Source organism: Bactrocera dorsalis, chromosome 4, assembly GCF_023373825.1.
Source record: "Bactrocera dorsalis isolate Fly_Bdor chromosome 4, ASM2337382v1, whole genome shotgun sequence".
NCBI classification, from domain to species: Eukaryota; Metazoa; Arthropoda; class Insecta; order Diptera; family Tephritidae; genus Bactrocera; species Bactrocera dorsalis.
This window is the reverse complement of record NC_064306.1, coordinates 27,153,218-27,177,454: the sequence shown is the minus strand read 5'-3', so window position 1 is coordinate 27,177,454 and position 24,237 is coordinate 27,153,218. Positions and strand designations below refer to the sequence as shown.

The window sequence follows — 24,237 nt, the reverse complement described above, 5'->3', positions numbered from 1 at the left end:
CCAAAAATGGAAGAACTGAACTTGGTTGACATGTGGTTTCAACAAGATGGCGCTACATGCCACACAGCTCGCGATTCTATGGCCATTTTGAGGGAAAACTTCGGACAACAATTCATCTCAAGAAATGGACCCGTAAGTTGGCCACCAAGATCATGCGATTTAACGCCTTTAGACTATTTTTTGTGGGGCTACGTCAAGTCTAAAGTCTACAGAAATAAGCCAGCAACTATTCCAGCTTTGGAAGACAACATTTCCGAAGAAATTCGGGCTATTCCGGCCGAAATGCTCGAAAAAGTTGCCCAAAATTGGACTTTCCGAATGGACCACCTAAGACGCAGCCGCGGTCAACATTTAAATGAAATTATCTTCAAAAAGTAAATGTCATGAACCAATCTAACGTTTCAAATAAAGAACCGATGAGATTTTGCAAATTTTATGCGTTTTTTTTTTAAAAAAAGTTATTAAGCTCTTAAAAAATCACCCTTTATTAAGCAATCAAAGCTAATTTTAGCGACAATTACTGGTTACAAATTTCTAAAACATTACAAATAAACTTTCTATTTAAGATACTAGCTATAATTATACCTATTGAAATTTGTTCTTAAAATTGTAATTAAATTATAATTATACAAGCAATGAGTGTAATTAAATTATAATTACAATTTTGATTACTATTATAATTCAATTTATGATTAATACTATAATTATATATGGGTAAAATTACTATAATAACTGAGATTAGTAATCACACAAAGTTAATTACTGACTACAATTACTAGAACGATTACCATTTCTTTCACGATTCAAATAAAATTTCGATTGAGGCCATAAGCTATAATTATATTTAATTGAATTTGTACTGAAAATTATAATTCAATTACAATTGTCATTACTATTTTAAATCAAATCAGTTTAACTACCACAATTATATTTAAAATTACAATAATAACCACAACTATGATTACCATTCAATTTGCAATTACCCTTAAAATAATTTTAATACGTTTTTAATTATGATTACTAATATACTTCCAATTATGGTTGCTACTACAATTGCAAATAATTAATGAAAGGCTAAGATCGGGTGTAACCGAATATATAAGGCCTAAATCTAAGCGGATGATTGAAAATCCGAATTTTAAGTATATTGGGGAAAGAGAAAGTTTTGCCCTGATTTTATCCTATCGAGTATGCACTGTTATGAGAGACACATTTTTATCGAATTTCAGATTTTAAGATGTCTTACATATTGACAAAAAGTTTCAGAAGTCCGGAAATATTTATACTGTTTGATCTATTATTTTCGGTAAAAAATCTGCCACTGCGTACTGAGATTCACGTGTTAGGTGCGTGCGTCCTTGAAAAGTTACAGTTCGATGTTAACAGTTTTTTGCGTTAGGGCACTATGTGGGAAAAGTTTTATTTCGAAAACTTAATTTATGCTTGACTTGCTTACTCTAAAGTTTAAAAATTATATGGAATTTAAGATTTGTTATATGTATAGTAGCCGTGGTTGTCATCAAATTTTACACATTTCCACTATGAGAAATTAGAATATTTGGATAACCTCGAGCAGCAGATTTGGCTAAAATCGGTCAAATAGTTCTTGGGATATAGGATTTCCTTTAAAAGAGGGCGGTGCAACGTCCATTGTTCCATTTTTACATTTGCTTCTAAAAAGCCATTTCATACCATCTTGGTCGTGAAATTTAATTCTAGGGGTCAATTTATTCAATGATTTATCGAACTTTTATTAATTTTCAACGTAGCCGTTATATGGAAAATGGGGATGGTTATTATGTGATTTTTTTATTTCAGTTTGTGCGACACGTCTTGTTGGAATCAGATATTGTCAAGATCCAATTGTTTTGGGGGGAAATACTGTTGAATTTGGATTCAAGGAAATTCACTATTGAAAAGATATTTGCTAAGCTGGAAACAGGCGAAATGAGCACCGAGGAAAATGATGCTCTAAAGAGGCGAAAGCTCTGTGCTAAGTGGGTGCCCCGCAAGTTCATAATCCAACAAAAGCAACGAATAACTGATTTTGAGAAGTGTTTGAGTGCGAGTGAGTGAGTTTTGTGTCGGTGTGTGACAATAAAAACATAGCTCCATAATTTCCCACTGAAGTCCAAGCGACAGTCATTCTAGTGGAGTGCACATGATGAGGCGTGGAAAGACGAAAAAGTTGGCTGGACAGGTTGTGACATTAGTTTTTTGGGATACAACTACTGATTACTGAGTCAGTTATAATATATTTCAGTGAGTATTTGTTTGCAGTTCTTTTCTACTATTCCAAATACTTAGCAATTGTATTATTTTTAAAGAAGAATCTGTTTAAAATTGTACGCATATATTCAAATGATTCTTGAACAAATGCTTATTATTTGAAATATAATTTTTGTATTAGTGAGTTGTATTAAATTTTAACATAAAGATATAATAGGTATCCTATGTCCTTACCCTGGCTCTAAGCTACCTCCCCACCAATTTTCAGCCATTCAGCCTTTCTTGAGTTATAAATGGTGTAACTAACACAACTTTCTTTTATATAGGGTGGGCCATCTAAAATTTTAAATTTAAAAAGTCAATAAAAAAAAACGGCTTGATATTTTTCAAAGGTCTAACATTTATTTAAAAGGTTGTTTTATGAAATTTATTTGTGAAAAAATTTCGGATAAATGACCACCACGGCTGAGTTTACAGTAGCTTATCCGATCCACCCAATTTTGGGGTACTTTCTCGATGATTTCAGGCCTTATGGCAGCTACAGCAGCTTGAATCTTGAATTGTTTCTGGATGGTTGGTGTAACATTTATCTTTAACAGCTCTCCACAGAAAATAGTCCAACGGAGTTAAATCGCAGCTTCTGGGAGGCCAATTAACATCACCTCTTTTGCTGATTATGCCATTTTCGAAGATAGGGCATAAAAGATTGAGTTTAGCGTGTAGAGTGTAGTTTTCTGTGCCCCAAATGCGACAATTCTGCTTGTTATCGTAACCATCGAGGTGGAAATGAGCCTCGTCCGAAAATATGATTTTTCGCTAAAATTGACCATTCTTTTCAAGTTTTCAATATTTACCAGTTTTCTTCTAGTGAATAGCGACCCATTTCGTAAATTTTAGACTTTCCGAATGGTATTTCACGTTTCCAATGTCGTAATATAGATAATTCAAATTTAAAACCATAGATGGCCCACCCTGTATATATAGATTTGTGGATTTTCTTCCTACGAGAACACTCAGATGAAAGGGAGCTTCATAAGAGACGACGATTTTCTTAAAAATAAAAAGTTATCGTTTTCAATTTGTTTCAAAATTAGCAAATTTACGATTTGTATGATGGTCTAACGGCTTCAGTTCTTGAGTGAGAACAATTTTATACGGATGCAAGCCGAAATGCTTGCTTAAAATCCCCAGAGAGAAAGTCCAAATTCTTTAGAACATCTTGGAATTGACTCTCTCGAAAAGTTTCAATTGGAGAACGATTATTTTGATAATAAGTTTGAGTAACAGTAAAGATCATGATATTTAAATTGGCCGAAACGATACTTAGAATTCATATAAAAATATAGCTTTCTCGATTAGTTTTAGATGTAACCGTTAGGTAAATATATTTATTATACTCTCGGTTGATACGTGTTTCGAGGTCATTCTTAGTATATGTGTATCAAACAATTTACAACTTCGATTAAAATCTTAACTGCAATTACAATTAAAACTTCTATTCGAGTTGTACTTTTATAGTGAATTTCTTTATAAATACTATTACAAATATTATTATGAGTCGCAATTACAATTATGATTACAATTACACTATAAAATTCTTAAAATAACAATAAATGTGCTATCAAAAAGTAAAATGAACACCGTTATAATTATTATATACTTACGTTTTATCGATGTAATTCACAATTACAACTATGACTACAATTACAACTAAATTTTTATTAAAATTTTTATAAGTATAACATTTAAAGTTCCTATCAGAAGTAGTGTAATGTATATCATTAGGATTATTATTGCCATTATAATTAATTACAATTACTATCCCAATTATGAGTACGATTTACTTTAAAGATATAATATATTTTTATGTTACATGTTAATTACAATTATAATTAAAACTATCAGTTAACAGTAATTTGGAAAACGTCTTATTCCAGAATACTTGTACTAGGATAGGGCGAATCGAATTTCCACTTACAACAATAATTAAAATTTCTACTAAAATCTTAATTTCACGTACAAGCAACAATTCAATTACTTTTACAGTTATCTTTGTAATTGAAATTGGTCATACAAGTACCTACATATTTTACATAAAGTATTTCTGCTTAAAGATTTTACTCATTTCACACAACTCGCGCACCAACTGGGCACTTGCATCTTCTTTCGAGTATTTGAAAATAATTACGAATTTATTTGCCATGTTAATTAGTCGGTAGTTAGTTGCAACTTGCCGTGCGAAATCGCTACCTTGTTGTGCGCGAATTTACATCACAAACGAAGTGCGAGAGCGAGAACGCGAGTTGTTAGTGTAGCTATGTGATTTTACACAATTTCAAATGGATTTTTAATGAAGCCCTTTCAGTGGAACTGCAAATTTCGTTTGTGTTGCAACATTTGCATTTTGCATAAACAGTTTTTGGAATTGCATTTATGTAATAATACTTAACTGCCGTTAGCTTGTAGCACCGGCATATTAATTTAATAAAAATGCAATTCACTTCGCGTTTGAGGTAACATTTGCTGGGGGGGGGGCGAGGGGGTTGTGTGAGCAGCAACGGGTGTGAACCCGAAACATTTTGCTTTAATGTATTTATGCCAAATAGTTGTACTTGTAAACGTAGTAATTACTATAATGATGCATCCGCTAATTAGTTTCTCTCTTCTGTTTGTTTTTTGTCTTTGCAGAGGCTGATTACACTCTGGATGATTCTTTTTGGAATGAAGAAAGTCCTGTCGGTAAGTTGAAAAGTGAATCATTTTAAGGGTGCAAAATTTGTGAACTCGTCCACGGTTTGTTAAGGGAGAATAAATAATGTTTAAAACAGTTTTTATAGAAAGGAGATTTCAAATGTTCTCATAATCACTTTTAAAAAGCAAGAAAGCTCTAAACTATTTAAAATTTAATTGGATTTAAAGAGCAAAATTATTGATTGGGAGAGTTTTAGAAATATAATAAGGCAATTTAGGGAGATATTTCTAAATATATTTTTATTCTAATCTTAGGAGAATATATGAAAGCTCACGAATACTGTAGAAGTATTCGATACTAAGGGCCAAAGTATTGATTCAGAGAATTTTGATGTAAAATAGGAAAATAGATGATTGTAATGTGAAATTTCTAAATAATCTTATAACCACTTTCAAAGCTCTATATGAAAGCTTTTCTATATTTCAAAGTCATTAGATGAAAGCTAAACCTCATATGAAAGCCAAGAGTTTAGAAGGGAGAGAGGAGTTTTTGTTATCATTCAACTCAAACAAAATCGGCTTTTTTTATGTGTATACTCCCTGTTAAGCTCATATACCACTTTTTAAGAGTATACATTAAAGCTCGTGATTATTTAAAATGCCATTGGTATTAAATGGTGAATACATTAGTGAAAAAATTTGGTGTGAATTACAAAAAAGAGACAACTATAAACACATTTTTCTAAATCTTATCAAAGTTGCTCTTAAAAATACTATCCGAAAGCTTTTCAAAGTCTAGGTTCTATTAGGTGAAAGCTTAATCTGATACGAAGAATGCTTAATAATGTAGAAAAGGGAAGAACAGACTTATTGATTTTTCAACTGATACAGAATCGACCTATTCTATATGCGTAATAGCTCTCACTCCTAAAAATAATATATGAAAGCTCCGGCGAAAGCTTAACATGTTATAAAAGCTAGATTTTATAGAAAAAAGAGACATAAAAAGACTATCTTTCAACTCAAATGCGACTCGAGTGAGCTTTATAAAAAGCCAAATATTCTGATGCAGATCATAAAAATTGATATTAAAAGATATCCTTCGACATTCCGCCGAATTTCAAGACCAGTCTACGCATCACTATCACCTTTCCCTACACTCTCCACGAAACACTCTGCACACGATTTGCAGCATGTGCAACACATCGATAAGGCCATTAAACGAGCTTGGTAATATATGTTGCATGCAACAATGCTGTCCGCAATGTACTGCAACCACCGGCAATTTGGCATATTGGTTGCGTGGAGCACAGCGCGTTGACTCGAGCTACTTTGCCAGCGTGTTTGCAGCGCTTGGTGTCAGGCTACATTAAGTGCAACACCAAGTGTTAAGTTATGGCATACAAAGTTGCAACATGCTGTCGCAAGTGCGCCATCATAAGAAGCATCTCATTAGTGTATATGTAGATGTTTTTATAAACTTTCCGTTGTTGTTGTTGTAATTGTTGTTCAGAAAGTTGCTGTTGCTACTGCACTTGCCATCGATATTGCAATTGTTGTTGTTGCTGTTGTTATTGTAGTTGCTCGTTGCAATGGATATTGTTACATTATTGACCCTTGTTCCCGACGCTGGCGCTGGCGTTGCAGCTTCAAGCTGTTGAACGCTTAGTAATTGCTGTTATTGCGCGAAAGCACTTGTTGTTGTTGTTGTAATGCTGTTAATGCTGCTAACTATTCGCTAGTATCTAACATGCTAGCCTTACGCACCACTTTCGCTACGTGTATGTATGTTTGCATGTATGTACGTGTGCGTGTGTGTGTGCGTACTGCAGCGATATCCAACAATGCAATGGTGTGTGTGCATAGCTTCGCACACCCATAATTGCTACTGTTTTTGTCATTAACAGTAGAGTTGTGGCTGCTAGTTGCCATTTTGTTGTTGCTGTCGTTGTTGTTTTTGTCGTTTTTTTTTCTTGCTTTGGTCGCACTTAAACATACGCAACTTTGCACATTCATCATTTGGTCCTCGCAACGCAGTGGCGCGGTCAATGTAACGGTGTATGGTAAACCGGTTTTGAGTCTGCAACGCAAAACAAAAACAAAAAACAAAACCAACAATAGCAAGCAGTTTCTTGCTTGGTCGCTAAAATCTGGCGCTTGCAAACAAAAAGCAATAACAATAACCGTAAGAGCAACAATAACAACAACAACAGCCGTTGTAAGCGCAACAGCGCTCAGCTCCAACATGCTCGTTCGGATTATGCAGTTGTCCGCCTGAGAGTATGCCTTGTTTACGCTTGTTTTAACTGCAGTTGTTGCTGTTGGGTCCGTTTTTTCTCGACGGTTAATGTTATTGTTATTGTCGTTGTAGGAATTAGCTTCAACAAGCGTTGCATTGCAGGGCAGCAGCACAAACGCTTAGCGTTGAGTTTAAGAGCGTGTTAGCCGCTGCCGTCGTCGCTTAATATCCAATGCGCAAAACTTTTCCTTATGCAGCCATTTGCAGCTGTGTTGCACTTATCCCTGCATAACATATACATACCTAGATGTATGTGTATACGTGTGTGTATGTGTGTTTTTGTAAGACCGTTAAGCTGCTGGCATTTGTCTGCAGTTTACTTTGATTAATGGTAATTTTTCGCTCGTAGCTGTTGTGTGTGAATATAATGAATGCCAAGGTGGGGCGGACTATTTATGGCTACTTGCTCGGAAATTTGTTTGAGATTTGCAAAAACAACCAATGGAGATTTTAAAGTGTGCACACTTGAAGTTTTTCTTGTGTATGCTAGAAGCCCGGTTTTTGCTAGAATATTTAATATTATATTTAATGGAGTCGGTTGAGGAGTTATGTATATGCACTCGGTGGCCAGAAGCCAAGCATTTTTGTGAACTAAATGTTCAAAATGCATTTTTATGAAAAAGTAAAAATATTTTTAGGAAATATTTAATTCACTTCTGTCTGTGAGGACGATTTTCCTTATTAGGAGAATTTTTCCTCAACGTCTCTAGAACCTGTGTTTCGAAAAAAAAACGCGTTAATAGTTTTGGAATTCAATAACACCACAGACTCCTATCTCCAAAACTTTGTGATTATTTCAGTATACAAGGAAAATCTATTTTTTGAAATTCACAAGTAGATACAATCCCTTGAATTTTTGTTTTAAACCAAATAACTTTAGATTTTTTCTTATATTAATTTTATAATGATTTTTATAACCATTTTTCCATCTATTTAAACTTTAATTATTCTTCCTAAATCAATTACACTTTGATTGCTAGCGCTGGCCAAACTCCCAGATCCTAGCTATCTAGTAGTAGAACACAACAGAATACGGGAGACCCATTCTACCGATGTCGGTTCTACGTTGCTTTTTCTTGTTAAGCCATCAGCTTCATAATTTGCTGCGAATCCGCTGTGGCCCGGCGCACATAACAGTCTTATCACAAAGATACTATCGGTAGCGAGGTTAGTCACTTCTTGACCAACCCTGAACGCACTGTTTACAAGTTGAAGGCTAGCATCTGCTAGCTCTGCTATCTGAGTGAATGGTTTCTTCTCTGAGGGAGGCTGCACTCCGGAGCAGTAAATCTACTCCTACCTTCATGCTGCAACCTCGGCTTGAAAAAAAATGCAATAGTCCCGAGAGTAAGCTTCTCCACCAACCTTACCCACCAAGCTTTGACCCATCTGTAAAGAAGCTCATTGCTCCTCTCCTTCAACGGCTTCTATCTACCCGCATCTCCCTCGTCGGTTTATAGGGAGAGCAGGTGCCGGAAGACAGCGGTGATCCGATATGAAGTCAAAGTGAGTGAGGTTTTCCGAGTGTTCGGACAGGTGTTCTTTTAGGAATCGAAAATTTTTGTGTCTGATCCCAACTTTCGCAGTCATACCTTCTGCAGATGTCTACAGGTGATGCACGATAGCGTTATCACTTTTTTTGGTAAAATTATATTATTATTTTTATAGCCACCCTTCAACTTTTCGATATCGTTTTAGTAGTACGATTTGTCCTTTGCTTAAAATATGCGTCCATTTCATTCGACGAAAATTTTTCCCAGCGAGAACAGGAGATAATCGCTGGGAGCCAGATTTTGAGAATACGGTGGATTCGGATGCAATTCAAAGACCAATTCATGGATTATCGTTTCCACTGATTTGCGACACGGTGCATTCTCTTGATGAAACACCACTGTTTTTCCTCAAATGCGGCTGTTTTTTGGCGACTTCGTCCTGCGAATGGTTCAATAATGCTATGTAATAGTCGCTATCAATATAATTTTTTCGAGCGGCATACCAAAATTCAAACGCCATAACCTTGCCAGCCGACTGTAGTGTTTTTTCACGCTTTTAAGCTGTTTCATCGAATGACTGTGGATTGGACTTCAGAGTGAAATGATGATGCAATGTTTTATCCATTGTCACATATCGAAACAAAAACTCTTGTTTATTACGCTTGAATATCCCCAATTACTGCGTCGAATCATTAACTCGTCGTTGTTTTTGGTCAAAAATGAGCTCAACTAGCATAAACTCTGCACAGAGGTTTCTCAGTAAAGTGAGAACCAAGTAAGTTTTCAGAGATTGTGCACTTAAAATTGTATAGACATTGTGCTGTTGCGGATCACAGTTATCTTAATATTTTGCGGATCTCAAGGCATCTTTATAACAAGGGGCTAGGTGCGATGCCCATTTGGAGTTGGGTTCCAATAAATCAGTCTAACCTTAAAAGGTATAAATTCGGTTTATAACTGTGTTAAAATAACTACACTTTTGACATTTTTCAACGCGAAAAAATTTGATATCGAAAGGGTGACCATTCGGACAGACGAATCACTTCGGCTGACGGACCGAGAGTGATAAAGGGGCGAAACAAATTTTCATTTGCTCTTTTTGTTTTTGTAAAAATCTGTGTTTCTACCTTTATGTTGTTACATTTAACTTTTTTTTAATATATATAACAAATCAAAACAAACGCAAAAACCGAGTGAAAACCATTCACCGTTAACTGGACTAGTGTTGCAGTGGAGCAACAGCGCATTGCCCTTAAGTGAAGGATATGCTTTGTTGCTTTTGTACACTTTTGCTATTTCTTTGATGCCACAAAGCAACAACAGCGTTCATTGGCGGCGAGCGCAGTGATGTACTCATACATAACACACTCACGTAGTACCTAAATAAATATATTTACAGTTGTGTGCGCAGAACCTTGCCAAAGGCTAGTCGCTTTCTTCGCTTTGCCACACACTTCACTCAGCTTTGCCATTTTCAATGCATTCGCAATTGCGTTTCCATTAAAATTGTATGTGCAACTGCATGTAGTTGTAGTTGTGCTCAATGACGGCAGGTAGAAGGCAGCGACTACCCGTGTGTTGGTGAATGTTGGCAACGCCGCTTGGCCCTGGTGCAATGCATTTTTATTGCATCAACTCGCGCGCTGGACTAAGGTTTCGTCTGGCAGCTCGAATGCTTTGATACTGTTGCAGCAATGAATGGTGCGCTGACTGACTGATGGCATGAGCGAATCAATGTGTGGGTGTGTGTATGAAAAGAAATGAAACGAACAAAATAAAATAAAATGATGCAGTCAACAGAGCGCCAGGGAGAGCGCTCCAGTGTATCTTTGGGGACGGCGCGGCGGGGCAACAGCTATCCCCAGTGAGCGCAAAAGTATTTGCATTTTGTAACAGTTACTTTATGCCGCACATGTATATGTATGCGTGTGTTTGTTAGATGCTGCTCTTGCGCTTATTGCATTCACATCGCTGGAAGAAGGAGATGCGCGCGCTTTGGCGCAAATGTCTTTATTGAGTGAGGAGAAGCAATAAAACTTATTGAAACATTTGCGCAGACAAAGGAGAGATAAAGCGAATGCACACGCAGACACACACAGCGACAACTGTTGGCACACATACATATGCCAGCAATGAAATGGCAAATAATTGCGCAGGAAGATGGCAAAGACGCAGCGCATACAAGCGCGAACTCCGAGGCACACGCTCATTGCATGCTGCACTTGGCTGTAAAAGAATGCGTCAGCGCGGGGCTAAGGAACTTTACAAGCGCTTTGCGGAGTGCAGTTGTTTCTGCGTTTTATTTTTAGAAACTAAATTGAAAAAATTCTCGCGCTAAAAATGCAAGCGGCAGCATGATCTGCGCGCCGAAACGGGTGACTACACAGAAAGTGGCATCTTCTGCACGCAATTGCGTTTGGGCTGCGCTTCGCAGCTGCAGCGGGAATTTGCTTAAACAATTTATCTCCCAAAGTGTTGCGAGCGCGAGTCATTTGTATTCCATTTGCCAGTGCATAGCAGCACCAGCAGCAACAATAGCATTAAAGCGCAATAACAATTCGCAAACGCAAACAAGGCATACCAAAAGTCATTGCTGCAGAGCTTCCGTTTCCACTTCCGCTTCCGCCGCCAGCACGCCACGCAAAACGCGAGTTCGCGTTCTACAAACTATAAAATTTCAATTCGGCGCTTGTATGGGTGTGTGTGTGTGTGCGCTGCTCATCAATGTTACATTTTCTTCAAATTGAGTTTGTACAGCTGGCGTTCGGCAAGTCATCGCTTGCTTGCGCGAAAGTAAACTTTAATTGAAATCAACCGGGCGTATGAGTAATTTTAGCGCATTGCGATCATTACTAAGCAACTATTAGATGAATTTTGTGCAAATGGGAGGAGAAAGCATATATGCATGTTTCCAAGAGTAAATATTTGCACATAAATACATACAGACGTGTTTGCGTTTCCACATACACATACACCGTATCATATATTACAAAAACAAAAAAGTGAGGATGTGCTAAGTGCGGGTGTAATCGAACATTTTATATTCTTGCAATTGCAATGAGCACGGACGTCTAAATACCTTCATCTGTGGGCAATATTGGAAAGTATAGCTGAGAGTTCCGCTTCGTTGTTCGCGAATGGATTACAATCGAAGTAAAAGTAGCATGTTATCTCTGGGTTTCATTAAGGTACCTCATCTACCATTATCAATTATATGGAGTATATAAAGTTAACCGTATATCAGAAACTTCTGTTACTAGTTATATAGTTGATGTGAAAGAATCAGAACGAAAATAAAATTGTGTCATAATGGAAGTGGGCGTGATTGTATCTGCTTTTCCTACTGGCAATGTAGTATAGGAATAGCAAAAAATGTTATTTAGGGCATTTGGTTGATACCGGCCAAGTACATAAGTAACGAAATATATATTTTCACCTAAATGTGGGCGGTGCCAAGCCCATTGTCCAAATTTGACACCGGCTCCTATAAATTTTTCTTGTAGCATTTAGTTATGGATTTATCGCACGTTTGAGAGTTTATAAGAAAATCGTTATAAGGATGGTGAATAACCATCCAATGTCGCTTGTCGTCAGTAAATGTTGGTGGTATAACTTTATAACTTTGGAAGATATATACATTAGATACATGTATTAAGGTAAGGGGCCACGAATAATTTTTAAATGCTTTCAACCCATAGAATGCCGAAGTTACTGAAATTTTCTTGGCCAAATTACAGTTCTATAACTTAATTACAGGTTTTCTGTTAACGGCATTTTCTAGCAGCAACAATGGTTCGATTAGCTGCTAACTTGTTTGCCAAGGAATATGTGTACCAAGTTTTATCAAGATATCACAATTACATCAGTTACAAATTGCCCGTTCATGCGGACTGACATACAGACAGTTACCGTCATATCAACTCGTCTCGTCCTCCTGATTTTTTATAGTGGTGGTCAAGGCATTTGCAACCAAAATCAAACATTTGTTTCTACAATTCTTTTGTTGCTACATAAATTAATTTTTGTGTTATTTGTTTTTCTCTTATTTTCAAGCATTATTATAATGTCATAAATTATTTATAAATGGATTTTCGCAAGAAGAAATATTGTTAAAATATTCTATACATAAATCAACGGTTTGCCGTATTATTCGGAATGATAACGTCCAGACAGTTCACAGAGGAGTTAGGCCTCGTGCTACAACCGTAAGAGAAGACCGGCAAATAAATAAATTCTTTACAAAATACTCCAAAGCAGTTCCAAGAAAAGCTAAAACCGAAGTTCGTTGAGTTGAGTCTCTCCACAATGAAAAGGCGGCCCTTGGGGTTCGGTCTTCGTAGTTACAGATGTGCGAAAAAACCTGCCTGCTTAAAAATAGAAAAGCGACCACACATAAATTGGACTAAGCTGAATTGGAACTCAATTTTATGATCAGATGATTCGAAATTCAACCTAAGAGGCTCAGATAGCAAAGCTTATGTTCGGCGTCCGTAAGGTGAAAAATATAATCCAAGGTTAACGACTGCCACAGTAAAGCACGAAGGGGGTAATACATGTTATGGTGTGGGGGTGCTTCTCCAGTAATTTTATTGGTCCAATTCATCATATAACTGACACGATAACAGCTGTAATTTATAGGGACATTTTAACTAATTTCATGCTGCCGTTTGCCGACTGGGAAATGCCGCGTGTATGGACTTTCCAACACGATAACGACCCTAAACACTATTCTAGGCTCGTAAAATCTTGGTTAGAAAAAAAATCACATAAATACTGTGGTGTGGCTGGTACAGTTCTTCTGATCTCAACCCGATTGAGAATATGTGGACGATGGTTAAACGCAAAATAGTTAGTGAAATATTCCCGAATGGTGATGAACTTTCGCCAGATTGGAAAGGGAATGGAAAGCGATCCTTTACAGTTACATTGAAAGTCTAGTAGCTTTAGTAGAAGTTATTAAAAATAATGGTTATGCAACCAAATATTGAAAAAAATTTAAAATATTTTTGGAATATTTAAAAAATGCAAATGTTTTGACCACCACTGTATATACGTATATATAAATAATCCTATATCTAACTCGATTAGTTTGATACGTACAACCGTTAGGTGAACAAAACAATTATACTCAGTTGCAACATGTTGCAAAGGTCTGAACACTTCTCAGTATATTTTGCACACTTTCTTTGTAGTTTGGGGCTTCATAGTTATCTTAAAAATGTTTTACTGTCAGCACAAAACTTTTCCAAGATTCAGTTTGCTAAGAGTCTAAGGGATCCATATTTGAGCGAAAAAATCTGCGTTTGGGGCTTATTCGAGATACCGAATGAAGCCAGATCTTTCTTCACCTGATCTCTCCAACGGAGGGAAGATCTTCCTCTGCTTCCCCGACGGGTACTGAATCAAAAGTTTTCAAAGTTGGATTGTTGTCTTCCATCCGGCTAACATGGCTATGTCATGCAGCCATTGTTTTTTGGTTCGCTAGACTATGTGAATGTGTCCGTATATCTCGTACAGCTCATCCTTCCATCAACTGAGGTACTCACCGAAACCAACACGCAATGAACCATAAATCTTCCGCAAAACTTTTTTTTTCCGAAAACACGTAACGGCGACTCATCAGATGTTGTCATCGTCCATGCCTCTGACCCATATGGCAGGTCATTCCTGTCCGGGATTTGTACAGTTTGGTATTTTTTCGCAAAGAGAAGACTTTACTTATAAATTATATACTCTATCCTAAGTAGCATTTGTTGGCAAGAGTTACTCTGCGTTGGATTTTAAGGCTGACGTTATGGCTGTCAACAGTGACTGCGAGCCAAGTTGCGAATGCGTTGACTATTTGTCTGTTAATGGGAAATATTTCGTTTTGTCTCCGTTAACAACTAGACCCATACGCTTTACTTCCTTTTTCGGTTTGGAGAAAGCCAAACTAACGATGCGATTGTTGAGGTCAAAATTATAAATAACATTGGCGTGCGCCAGCAGCTGTACACTCTTAAAGAATATTGTAGCTTCTCTGTAGCTTTTATTATTTTCTCCAGCAATGGATTAAAGAAGTCACACCACAGGGAGAATCCTTATCTGAAACATGGTTTGGCATCGAACGTGTCTAAGAGGTCCTTCTTGATTCTGATGGAGCTTTTGGTATTGCTCAACGTCAGTTTACACAACCGTATTATCTTTGCGGAAATAACACTTTAAGACATAGTTGCATTGAGGCATTTCCTTCTCAAGCTGTCAGAACCAGCTTTGAAATCGATTTATACTACAAAGAAACTTATCAGTTCTTTGCCGCCGTATTTGAACAGCTCGTCTGTCAATCCATCGGTACCCACCGCTTTGTTATCCTTTAGCCGGGTAATTACATTTCAAACTCTATCATGGTCGGGCAATGGAACGTCCGCACCGTTATTCGAAGGACCTTCGTGTTACAATTAAGAGATCATACTTTGATAGAGTTCCTTAGAGGAGTCTGAAAGCTAAGTTTTAAGACTACAAAACGAATAAAATGACTATTTTTGTACCCTCTTCACATACATATTCCATTTTATATAATTTTATTGTTTCAGTTGTCGATTAATATTATTTTCATTTCCTCTGAGTCGAATTTTCACCTCGGTGGTTATTCTAACATGAAGCATTGCCATATTTGACAATTGAAAAACTCGCATGTGATGGCAAAGTTCGTTGGTCTGACAGCGTGCAAAGCAATCTCTGTTTAGCTTATCCTGCATGCTGTCCCTGTTTTCTAAATCCATGAAACTGGCAGAATGATTGCTCATTTCGGTTTAGTGAAAGATTCGTAGAATGCTTGGAGCTTTTCAGTTTTAATGGGGAACGGAATTACGCGTATTATGTTTACGGATGCTTTCAATGCATTCGTGTGTGTGTGTGTATTCACATATCTTTCCAGAGAATCGATAGTTTTTGAGTTTCGCATGCCCTTGTTGTTCACAGCTAATTATGTGGCAAGCGACAGTGTCAGCGTGCCTACAATGCAAAGCAGTGCAATCCGATGCTATGTCGATGCTCCACCATATGTAATGCTAGCCCTCAGGCACGAATGCGCGCACATGGCGCACGAACTCACTGACAATAAGTTTTAATTTTCAATTAGAAAAGTGTCGCTCAAACTTTGTGCCACATGCCACATGTGGCGTATCGGGCGAACAAATAATGCGCACACATATGCAATTGCTACGCCACTAAACATACCTTCACTCTTCAACATAAAATTGCTTTGCTGGCTTTGCAGCAGCAATAGTGTATGCGTGTGTGTGAGTGTGCGCGTATTGCATGCCACAAAAGTGAAAAGTTTTGTCAGTTTAGCACAGCTGCCGCAAAAGTGCCAAGTGTCGGCGTAACTGCAACATTGTAGACTGCTGTTGCAACTACTTCTAATACCCACACACACACACACATGCACATGCCAACATAACTACTTAGATTTCTCTATGGTGTGGCATAAAATACTTGCACAGCAGCACAAAATTGCAAATCGCAACTTTGTGGAAACATGCAACATTGCTAAACTGCCACACACCTGTGCATTAGAGAGCGTACCGAGTTTCATGTACATGCCACACGTGCCTCACAGTACATACCAGAGAGTAGTAGCGGCGCGCGCGCGCCTACTAGCTGCCTATAGTTGCTGCGGTTTCATTGGTTTGCATTGTGTTGCCTAACACACCGCCGTCATTGCCTACCGCTTGCAACCAATACTGCCGCTACTACCAGCGCGGCACTTTGCCCCGAATGTTATCCATTGTCGTTGCAATGATTGTTCATTCCGCGCCTTTATTATTGTTACTGGCTAACGGTTCGTGCTGCAATGGTAGTGTAGGTTGCCACTGTTTTCCCGCTTGTTGCAGCATGCCGACCGCGACATTGTTTTGCTGCATGCCACACCCAGCTAGCTATAGGTAGAGACGGCACATCGTGCAACACGCACTATTATTGCTTATGATGATGTTGACAGTGTTGGTTTTGGTTGTTCACATCGTTGCAGTTTTTGTTGTAGATACGTGCTGGTTGTTGTTATTGTTGGCCGCAACAAACACCTGCTTTTATTGCGGTGTTCGCTTTGACCGCGGTGGAAATGTTGTTTTACCACGTTGTTTGGCAAATCCTTGCTAATCGTGTTGCATGTTGCATGTGGCGGGAGTAGGTTCACGACAAAAGCAGTTGGAGGCATGGGCATTTAGTGTTATGCATTTTTTATCAATCGGAATTGTGCATTTGTGGTGTCATAATACATTCACAAAATTGTGAGATAAATTATGAACATATACTAGTATGAGCAAAACCTAGAAAGACTTTTTAATTTAATTTTTGCGCGAAAACCCCTCCGGCGAAATTTTTTTTTCAAGGTTGGTATGACTCTCAGTGACATTTTTGTCAAATATCACATCAATGTAGTTATTGGTGTTTAGTATATGCTTGTCTTGCTGAAGCACTCAAAGTACATTCGACGATTTGTACGATGAGTGAAATTATTCAACAAAGAAGTTCCATAAAATTTTGTGTGTGGAATCAAATCTCTTTTGCCGAACCCTTCAGAATGTTGGAAAAGGACTTCGGTAGAAAATGTGTTTGGTTAGTACGAAATATTCAAAGAGGGTCGTGGACGCGTTGACGACGAACCGCGTCCAGGACGACTCGAAAACAGAAAACAGACGATCTATCAAAGCTATGTTGACAGTTTTCTTCTATTATCGAGGCCTTCTGGCCGGCCGAAGCTATTCGTAAAAAGAAGCCTGAATTATAGACCGTCAATTCTTGGTTTTCTGCACCACTATAACTTCTGGCTTTTCAGGGGACTCAAACAACCGCTCCAGAGAATCTCTTTTGAATCAACTGAAAAAGTTAAACACGCATCGATAGACGCATTGAAGGATATTCCGGGGAGATTGAAAAAAAAACGTGAGCACAAGTGTTTTAGGGATTACTTTGAAGAAGACGAGATAGATTTTGAAGAAAAAATTAAGACCTTCAAAATTACGAACAAAGTCTTACTATATGTTGCTCACAGTAGTATATATTTTTTGAAATCTTAGTACCATATGTTTTTAGAGACAGAATTTTTTTTTTATATCGCTTTAAATGAATTCCAAATTTTATGATACGAGGCTTTTGAGAAGACTTTGAAACATAGTATCATATCTTAAGTGGCGGTAGCATCTCGTGAATGTAAAAACTAATTTCTATTGTTTATGATTTTTCTCCTTTTCTTGAACAATAACTGATTTTAATTGTTAAGATTTGGCCTCTAAAACTTATCAGCGGTTTAGTTATCTCTAAAATCTTTACTTTCTAAGCTGGCAATTAACGACACTTCGACTAAAAATAGTTGAAGTTCGTAACACCAAAAAAAGAGTTGGGTTGACCTGAAGTTGAAGTGGTTTAACTTCAAATGAACTGCGTGGTATTGAAAACCGTAATAGGGATATAGAATTTCAGACTAATTTGCGCTCAAGCATTCTTCATACAGAACGACAACGCATTTTTTGAACCTGATATATAATATTTATATTTCATCTAGTCCCTTGAACTGCGAAGCTCTTATGCAGATGTCTGCGCTGAGTTCTAGCTAATGCAAACAGAAGCATAGGAGGTGGTCCAGCGTCTCAGTTATGCTTACTTCCCTCAACTTTCTACATGAATCGAGTCTATTCACTTCAGTATGTGATGTGTCATTAAGCCCATAACTGATCTGCAGTCCTGCCGAGACCGTGTTTTTTCCGAAGGGGGAGTCTTCCAAAGATACTGCCAGTGGATGAAACTGACAGCATGCTCGATTCATATTGTCCGCTAGATTACACCTCATTCGGGACAATGCCCAGACAGTATTAAATAACTATGCTGGACTTGCGGAACAGTATGCCTACGTACTAAGCCCGTAACTTCGGTTGCTGTAGCTTTTGCGGAACCGTCGTTATGGGGCTATACCAGTGTAACGCATGAAAAATTAGGCGATTTTCGTGATTTTTTTAAAAGAAAGTACTCAAATGAATGTTTAGAACTTCCTTGAACGTAATAAGGTATATAGTATTTTCAGCTATATTTGAAGATTTTAATTTTTACAAAAATTTTTCAAAATAACGGAGTTATGTGCTGTCTTCGAAGGTGCCAAAAAAACGTGTCCTAACTGCTGACATGATTCCGACCGAATGAGTAGCTGAAAAAAAAAATTCAAAAAGTTTATTATATTTAAAGATACATATTTCCTATAAAATGACTTTCGACCATTGAAAAATATCAGAAAATAGCAAAATGGCGTAATTTAAAAAAAATTTCGTTCAGCCAATTAAAAATATCGTAGGTCATTGTATAGTAAATGTATTCAACAATACTCAGCTTTAATTGGGTTCGATGGGTTAATTTCTCGTTGAGTTATGATTTCAGCAATTTTGAAAAATATCGTTTCGAGAAACGGGGTTAAAGTTTCACTTATATGTATAAGTTTGTACCTCCGAGCGGTCGCTACTTAGAACGCTGCTATCCAAAAATTATTCAAGATACAATTTTACCAATTTCACAGAATATTTTTAGAAATTAATACTTTCGAAAGAGAAAAAAAAATATTTTTTGAAAGTGTCACACTGGTATAGCCTCTTCAGCTTTACTTTGCGAGACCAAGCTCGGTGATAAATGCTTCTTGAGATCCTACCTCCAGAGTTATTCATGTGATCTTATGCTTCTCCGCTGCCTTTCATTCATTCTGAGTTCTGGGAGCGTTAATGGGGGCCACTCTTTAATTTTAGAACAATACCAGATCTGATCGCAGCGTATGACTCAGTATGTTGTCGGTCGTCATCCTTTCGCTTGTTAGCTTTTCTATGGCGGTTCTTTTCACTACATCGAGCAGGAGAAAAAGATGTAGTCGAATGATGATGCGTTTTCTGTGGCATTTCTGCAGAAGGAACATTGTGTTTCGTCATCGTGGCCAAATTTTTGCTGGTATTCCCTGAAAGTTCTGATCCGATAAGAACTGTCAGACCGAGTGAATGTAAAGCATGCATGCTTATCTTCGACGCATTTGCACATGATCTTGGTGATCCTGCATGTCCTTAAAGCATACAATCTTAACCTGATCCAACAATTAATTCTTTCGGAAAATTCATACTGTATTTTTTAAATATTTACGTATTTTTTGTACTGGTTCGGTAGCCGGACGAAGAGAACTTTTGGCAAACTCCATCAGCTATTCTATTTCCCGGAATTCCTTTGTGGCCTGGAACCCAGTATATATCCAGGCAGCCTGGAAATTTATTCATATATATGTGTAGTTCGATTTTTTTGTTTTTTTGATCAGTGAGCATCTTTCATCAGCGGCTTGTAGTACAAAGTATATGCATGGTGTGTATATATGTCGATATCGACTTACAATTTAAACCTTATATGCTCTCATATAACAAACACGAAAAATCCACTTTCATGAACACTTACTATAAACGAGCTCCAGTCCTAATGCAACCCTGTGCGCATTAATTCCAAATAATTCACATAACTGCTCCGAGCGCTATGTAACACGCTTCAGCTCTCTATACTCATTTGTGCCGGCCGCAATTGCTGCTTTTGTTCTTCGTGTTCTATGTATTTTGTTGTTGTGCTGTGTTTGTGTAAACATGCTTTCGTCGCTGTTGGTTTGTCAGATTCATTCACAATGATTGTTTGCGGTTTGCTGCTGCAACTTTTGGCTTTTGTCATATCCTCCAACCTCCTGGCTGGCAGCAGGACTACACCAGGAGCACCGGCCGGATAAACAACATACATATGTATGGGAACCGCAAATTTACCTGCTTGCCACAGCACAATCATCAGCATTGTGCAACACCATGCAGCAACAGGCACACATTCATTCCCGCCGCCGACTCGCCGCCACAGACTACCTTTCGTGACTTTAACTGCTTTTTATGTTTCGGTTGTAGAGTCATTCTGCGCTTCATTGCACATTATGTACGAGCCGGCCGCACACACTCGTAAAGTAAGTCCTGCTGCAGCTCCAAGTGACTGTGGCACGTTCGCATGTGTTTGTGGGGGGGTTGTTGTTGCTGTTGTTTCTGAAGTGCGTTGAGCTGTGCGGAAGGCTGTTGTTCATTAATTTCGCCATTCGCATTGTTGTTGTTGTTGTTCGGCTTTATCTCCTGCTGCTGGCGCTCGTGCTTATCTCTGCAACAATAGGAATCGCAAATCGGTTCGCATTTGTGGCACTGCCTTCCTGCTGAGCGTCGGCACCGCTGACGGCCTTCGCTGCGCTTGTGGTGGGAACGGTGGCGCGTTAATTGATTGAGAACGCTGCTTTTCAGGTCAAATCATTTTCAATCATATGCCGGGCACAATCAGCGTCAGCATGAGAGTGTGTGTGTGTGCGATTGCGGAAAGTTGCGGTTCTCAGCTTTTATATATGTAGGTGCATATGTATTTGTGCGAGTGTGTTCCAGCTGCTGCTTAAATCTTTCGACACCTCAATTTCGGCTGACCAGCCACAGCTCAGTTCTGCACGGCTGCTGCTGCAGCTCACTCGGAAAAATTTCCCACACTCCTCATTGTTATATGTACGAAAGTATGTATGTAGGTAAATATATAAGCACACTTCGTTATATAAGTGTGTGTGTGTGCGAGTGCTCGTGAGATAATTGAATGTCAGATGAAATGACTTTGGACGTGCCCAAGTGTGCGTGTGTGTGTTTGTGCGCTGGGAAAATAATTTGTGGCATACTTTTTTAGGCGTTTTGCAATCTTCCACTTGCCTCAGCTGCCTAACGGTTATGTGTTTGTGCTTGTGTTTGTGTAGTATGCGGTTTGCGCTAAAAAGCTTTTAATTGTTCAAACAATTTTATGGGTGTGTACCGAAAGACGAGCATGTATTTGCGGCTTGGCTACAAATAGCAAATGGCAAGAGTTATCCGCCTCCGACACTGCCACTTAGCGTCCGCTCCGAAGAGAGATTAAAGCTTTGTTTGCTGTGCAAGCGGAAGCAGAGTTCAATATATTTCTTGTTGAATTTCTATTACTATTTCATAGGAGAATTTCTGAACTCGTAATCTCAGTCTGTTTAAATAGTATTTTATTATTTTTAATAATCGAAGTGGTGGTTTTGTATTTTTGTGAAATAATGAATTTTCGATTTCATGATTTGCAGCATTTATGAGTTTAACTTATACCTCTGAGGTTCTTTTAAACTAAATTTTCGAAGTAGGTCATATTCAAAAAGAATTGACGCAGAACGACATTAACCTCATCTGACGTTAACGAAACATTTTTATATTAAATTTTATTTATGGTTAATAGTCAAAGTTCTTATTGGCATCGTTAGAATATCCGAAGGATCACTAATCTGTCATGAAACATAATATTACTGGCGATCTATGCTACTATGCTTACGACATGGAAATATGTGACAAAGTTCATTTGAAACCGGAAAAAACACGTTAAGGCAGCCAAAACATCAAAGTTTTTTCGATGAATAAGCTAGAGGGCTATCTCTTCGACCTTTCTAGACTCCTCTCTGCACTGAACTTAACACTGTTCCCCATTAAATCCACAGCGACCATATTTACAAACTGGATGAAGGAATAAAGACTTGACCTCAATATTGCAGGCAATGGTGTCAAGAGTCCAACTGTCGATAATGCAAAGATTTTAGGTGAGACGGTTAGTCCTTAGCTACTGGGTGCAGTGAAATGCAGACGGGGAAGCTTCAGACCTGTCAGGATACTGCGCTACGGATTATGACAAGATGCCTTCTGATGCCTCCAATCGAACACCTGCAAGGTGAGACCTGTGTGCTCCCAGTTAAGGAGCATAATGAACTCCTTTTCTGGCAGCTCCTGCCGGGGTGCTTTCGTAGAAATTGCCCTTGCGACTGCACCTGCTAGGAGCATCAAGGGGTCATTCCCAAACTATGTCGACGACATCAGACAATATGCCGACCAAACTTCGGACGAAACTAACTTTCGACAAGCACTGTCTGGAGTGGATTCAGCAACACCTTCACCGACTTCCTTCCAGTGAATGGCGTACTTGAAATCAAACCACTGCAGAGAAAGGCTCGAGCTGCCGCAAAATCGAGAGTGACCCTTGCTCAGCTTCGTTCTTATACTTATCCAGAATCGACCCCAACATACCAAATATATGTCCAACATGCAACGAGTTCTCGCATGACTCTAACCGTATCTTTGCGTGCATTGATAATCTTATCTGTACTATCTGACACCTCAACTGCTACCCCTCTCCATATAGTCCGTCTCCGCCGAAATAGTACATTTTCTGGGCCAACCGTTGAATGACCTCGATGACAACTTAGCTAATACGTACCAACTTAACAGGGGCTAGGTACACGCTACGTCAACAACAACAAAAACAGCATTAATTAAAGGCGTGTGGTGCCCTCAGAATTCCTTTTGATTGACAAAGACAACAACAAATAATATTTGAAAATTTTTCGTCGTTTGCGCGAAGCCCTTCTTAAAAAGAGGCCGGCATTATGGGCCGACAAATCTATTTTTACACCAGCGCATACTGCATTGATTCTTCGTGAGTTTTTCGATACATTTTCAACCAATGTCGTGCCGTAACCACTGTATTCGGCTGATTTAGCTCCGTGTCACTTCTCACTATTCAGCGAATTCAAGCGATTGCTCCGGGAAAGCCATTTTGAGTCAATTGAAGACATTAAGCATGAATCGTTGTTTGTAATTTAAATTTTTCTTAATCGAATTAATTTTGTGTGTGGTCATCGCTTTCTGGTTTACCACCAGTCCGCTAATGATTGTTGTCTACTAATACTTTAAAACTATGCCAAAATGTATTTTCTTTAGTAAACAGACTTTGGCATTTAAAAGTTTCCCAACTTTCCTGCCACCAAACATGTCTTTATGGCAGCGCTTGTATATTAAGCCACGAAAACCGCAGCAGCATACTCGTACCCCAACAGCGCACTTAATCCTCGCAAGCAGACACATGAGTATGAACTCGACATTAGCGGCGCAGTAATATGCTCTGCTCACCATCCACTACATACACACTCACATATATAAATGTATGTACCGGCTTTTTGTTGGTGTGTTTGATGTAAATGCGTTAAATGAAATTGCCTGAAACTTAAGACTCGCGCAGCGGCCATTTCTCAGGCACTCTGGCTGCGCAAACACTTGAGTCATACAGCAATAATTTGTCGGCCATCTTTCGGTCATCACTTTATGTGCCATAGTTTGTTACTTTCCGCCTTGTTTTTGTGTTGTTGGAGAATGTGGCAAGTTGCCATGAGGGCGGTATGTGGCGGCGTCTAAATGCCGCGCCGCTAAACTTAGTGCTCACTCCTTGGCCGCGCCTCTCGAAATGTACTATATCGCCTTACTCCGTTCTGAAATTTATATGCTATGGTGCTTTTTGCTGTTGTTGTTGCCATACGCCTCTAATTTCTCTATTTTTGCACTGTTTACTTCTTGGAAGTTTGTTTTTGAAGTTTAAGTTGTAGTTGTTGGTGTTTTTGTTCCCCTTTTTGTTTTAGCTTTTAGT

The 24,237-nt window shown here is 38.4% G+C and overlaps 1 protein-coding gene across 30 annotated transcripts in view; it reads left to right on the top strand.

Moving 5' to 3' along the window:
• LOC105233287 (disintegrin and metalloproteinase domain-containing protein 23) overlaps nt 1-24,237 on the top strand; it is a 545,110-nt gene that overhangs the window by 168,439 nt on the left and 352,434 nt on the right. For all 30 annotated transcript variants that reach the window (XM_049456178.1, XM_049456177.1, XM_049456175.1 and 27 more), the window contains exon 3: nt 4,918-4,968. In XM_049456178.1, the coding sequence (XP_049312135.1) occupies nt 4,918-4,968 (51 nt within the window). The remainder of the gene's footprint in view (nt 1-4,917; nt 4,969-24,237) is intronic.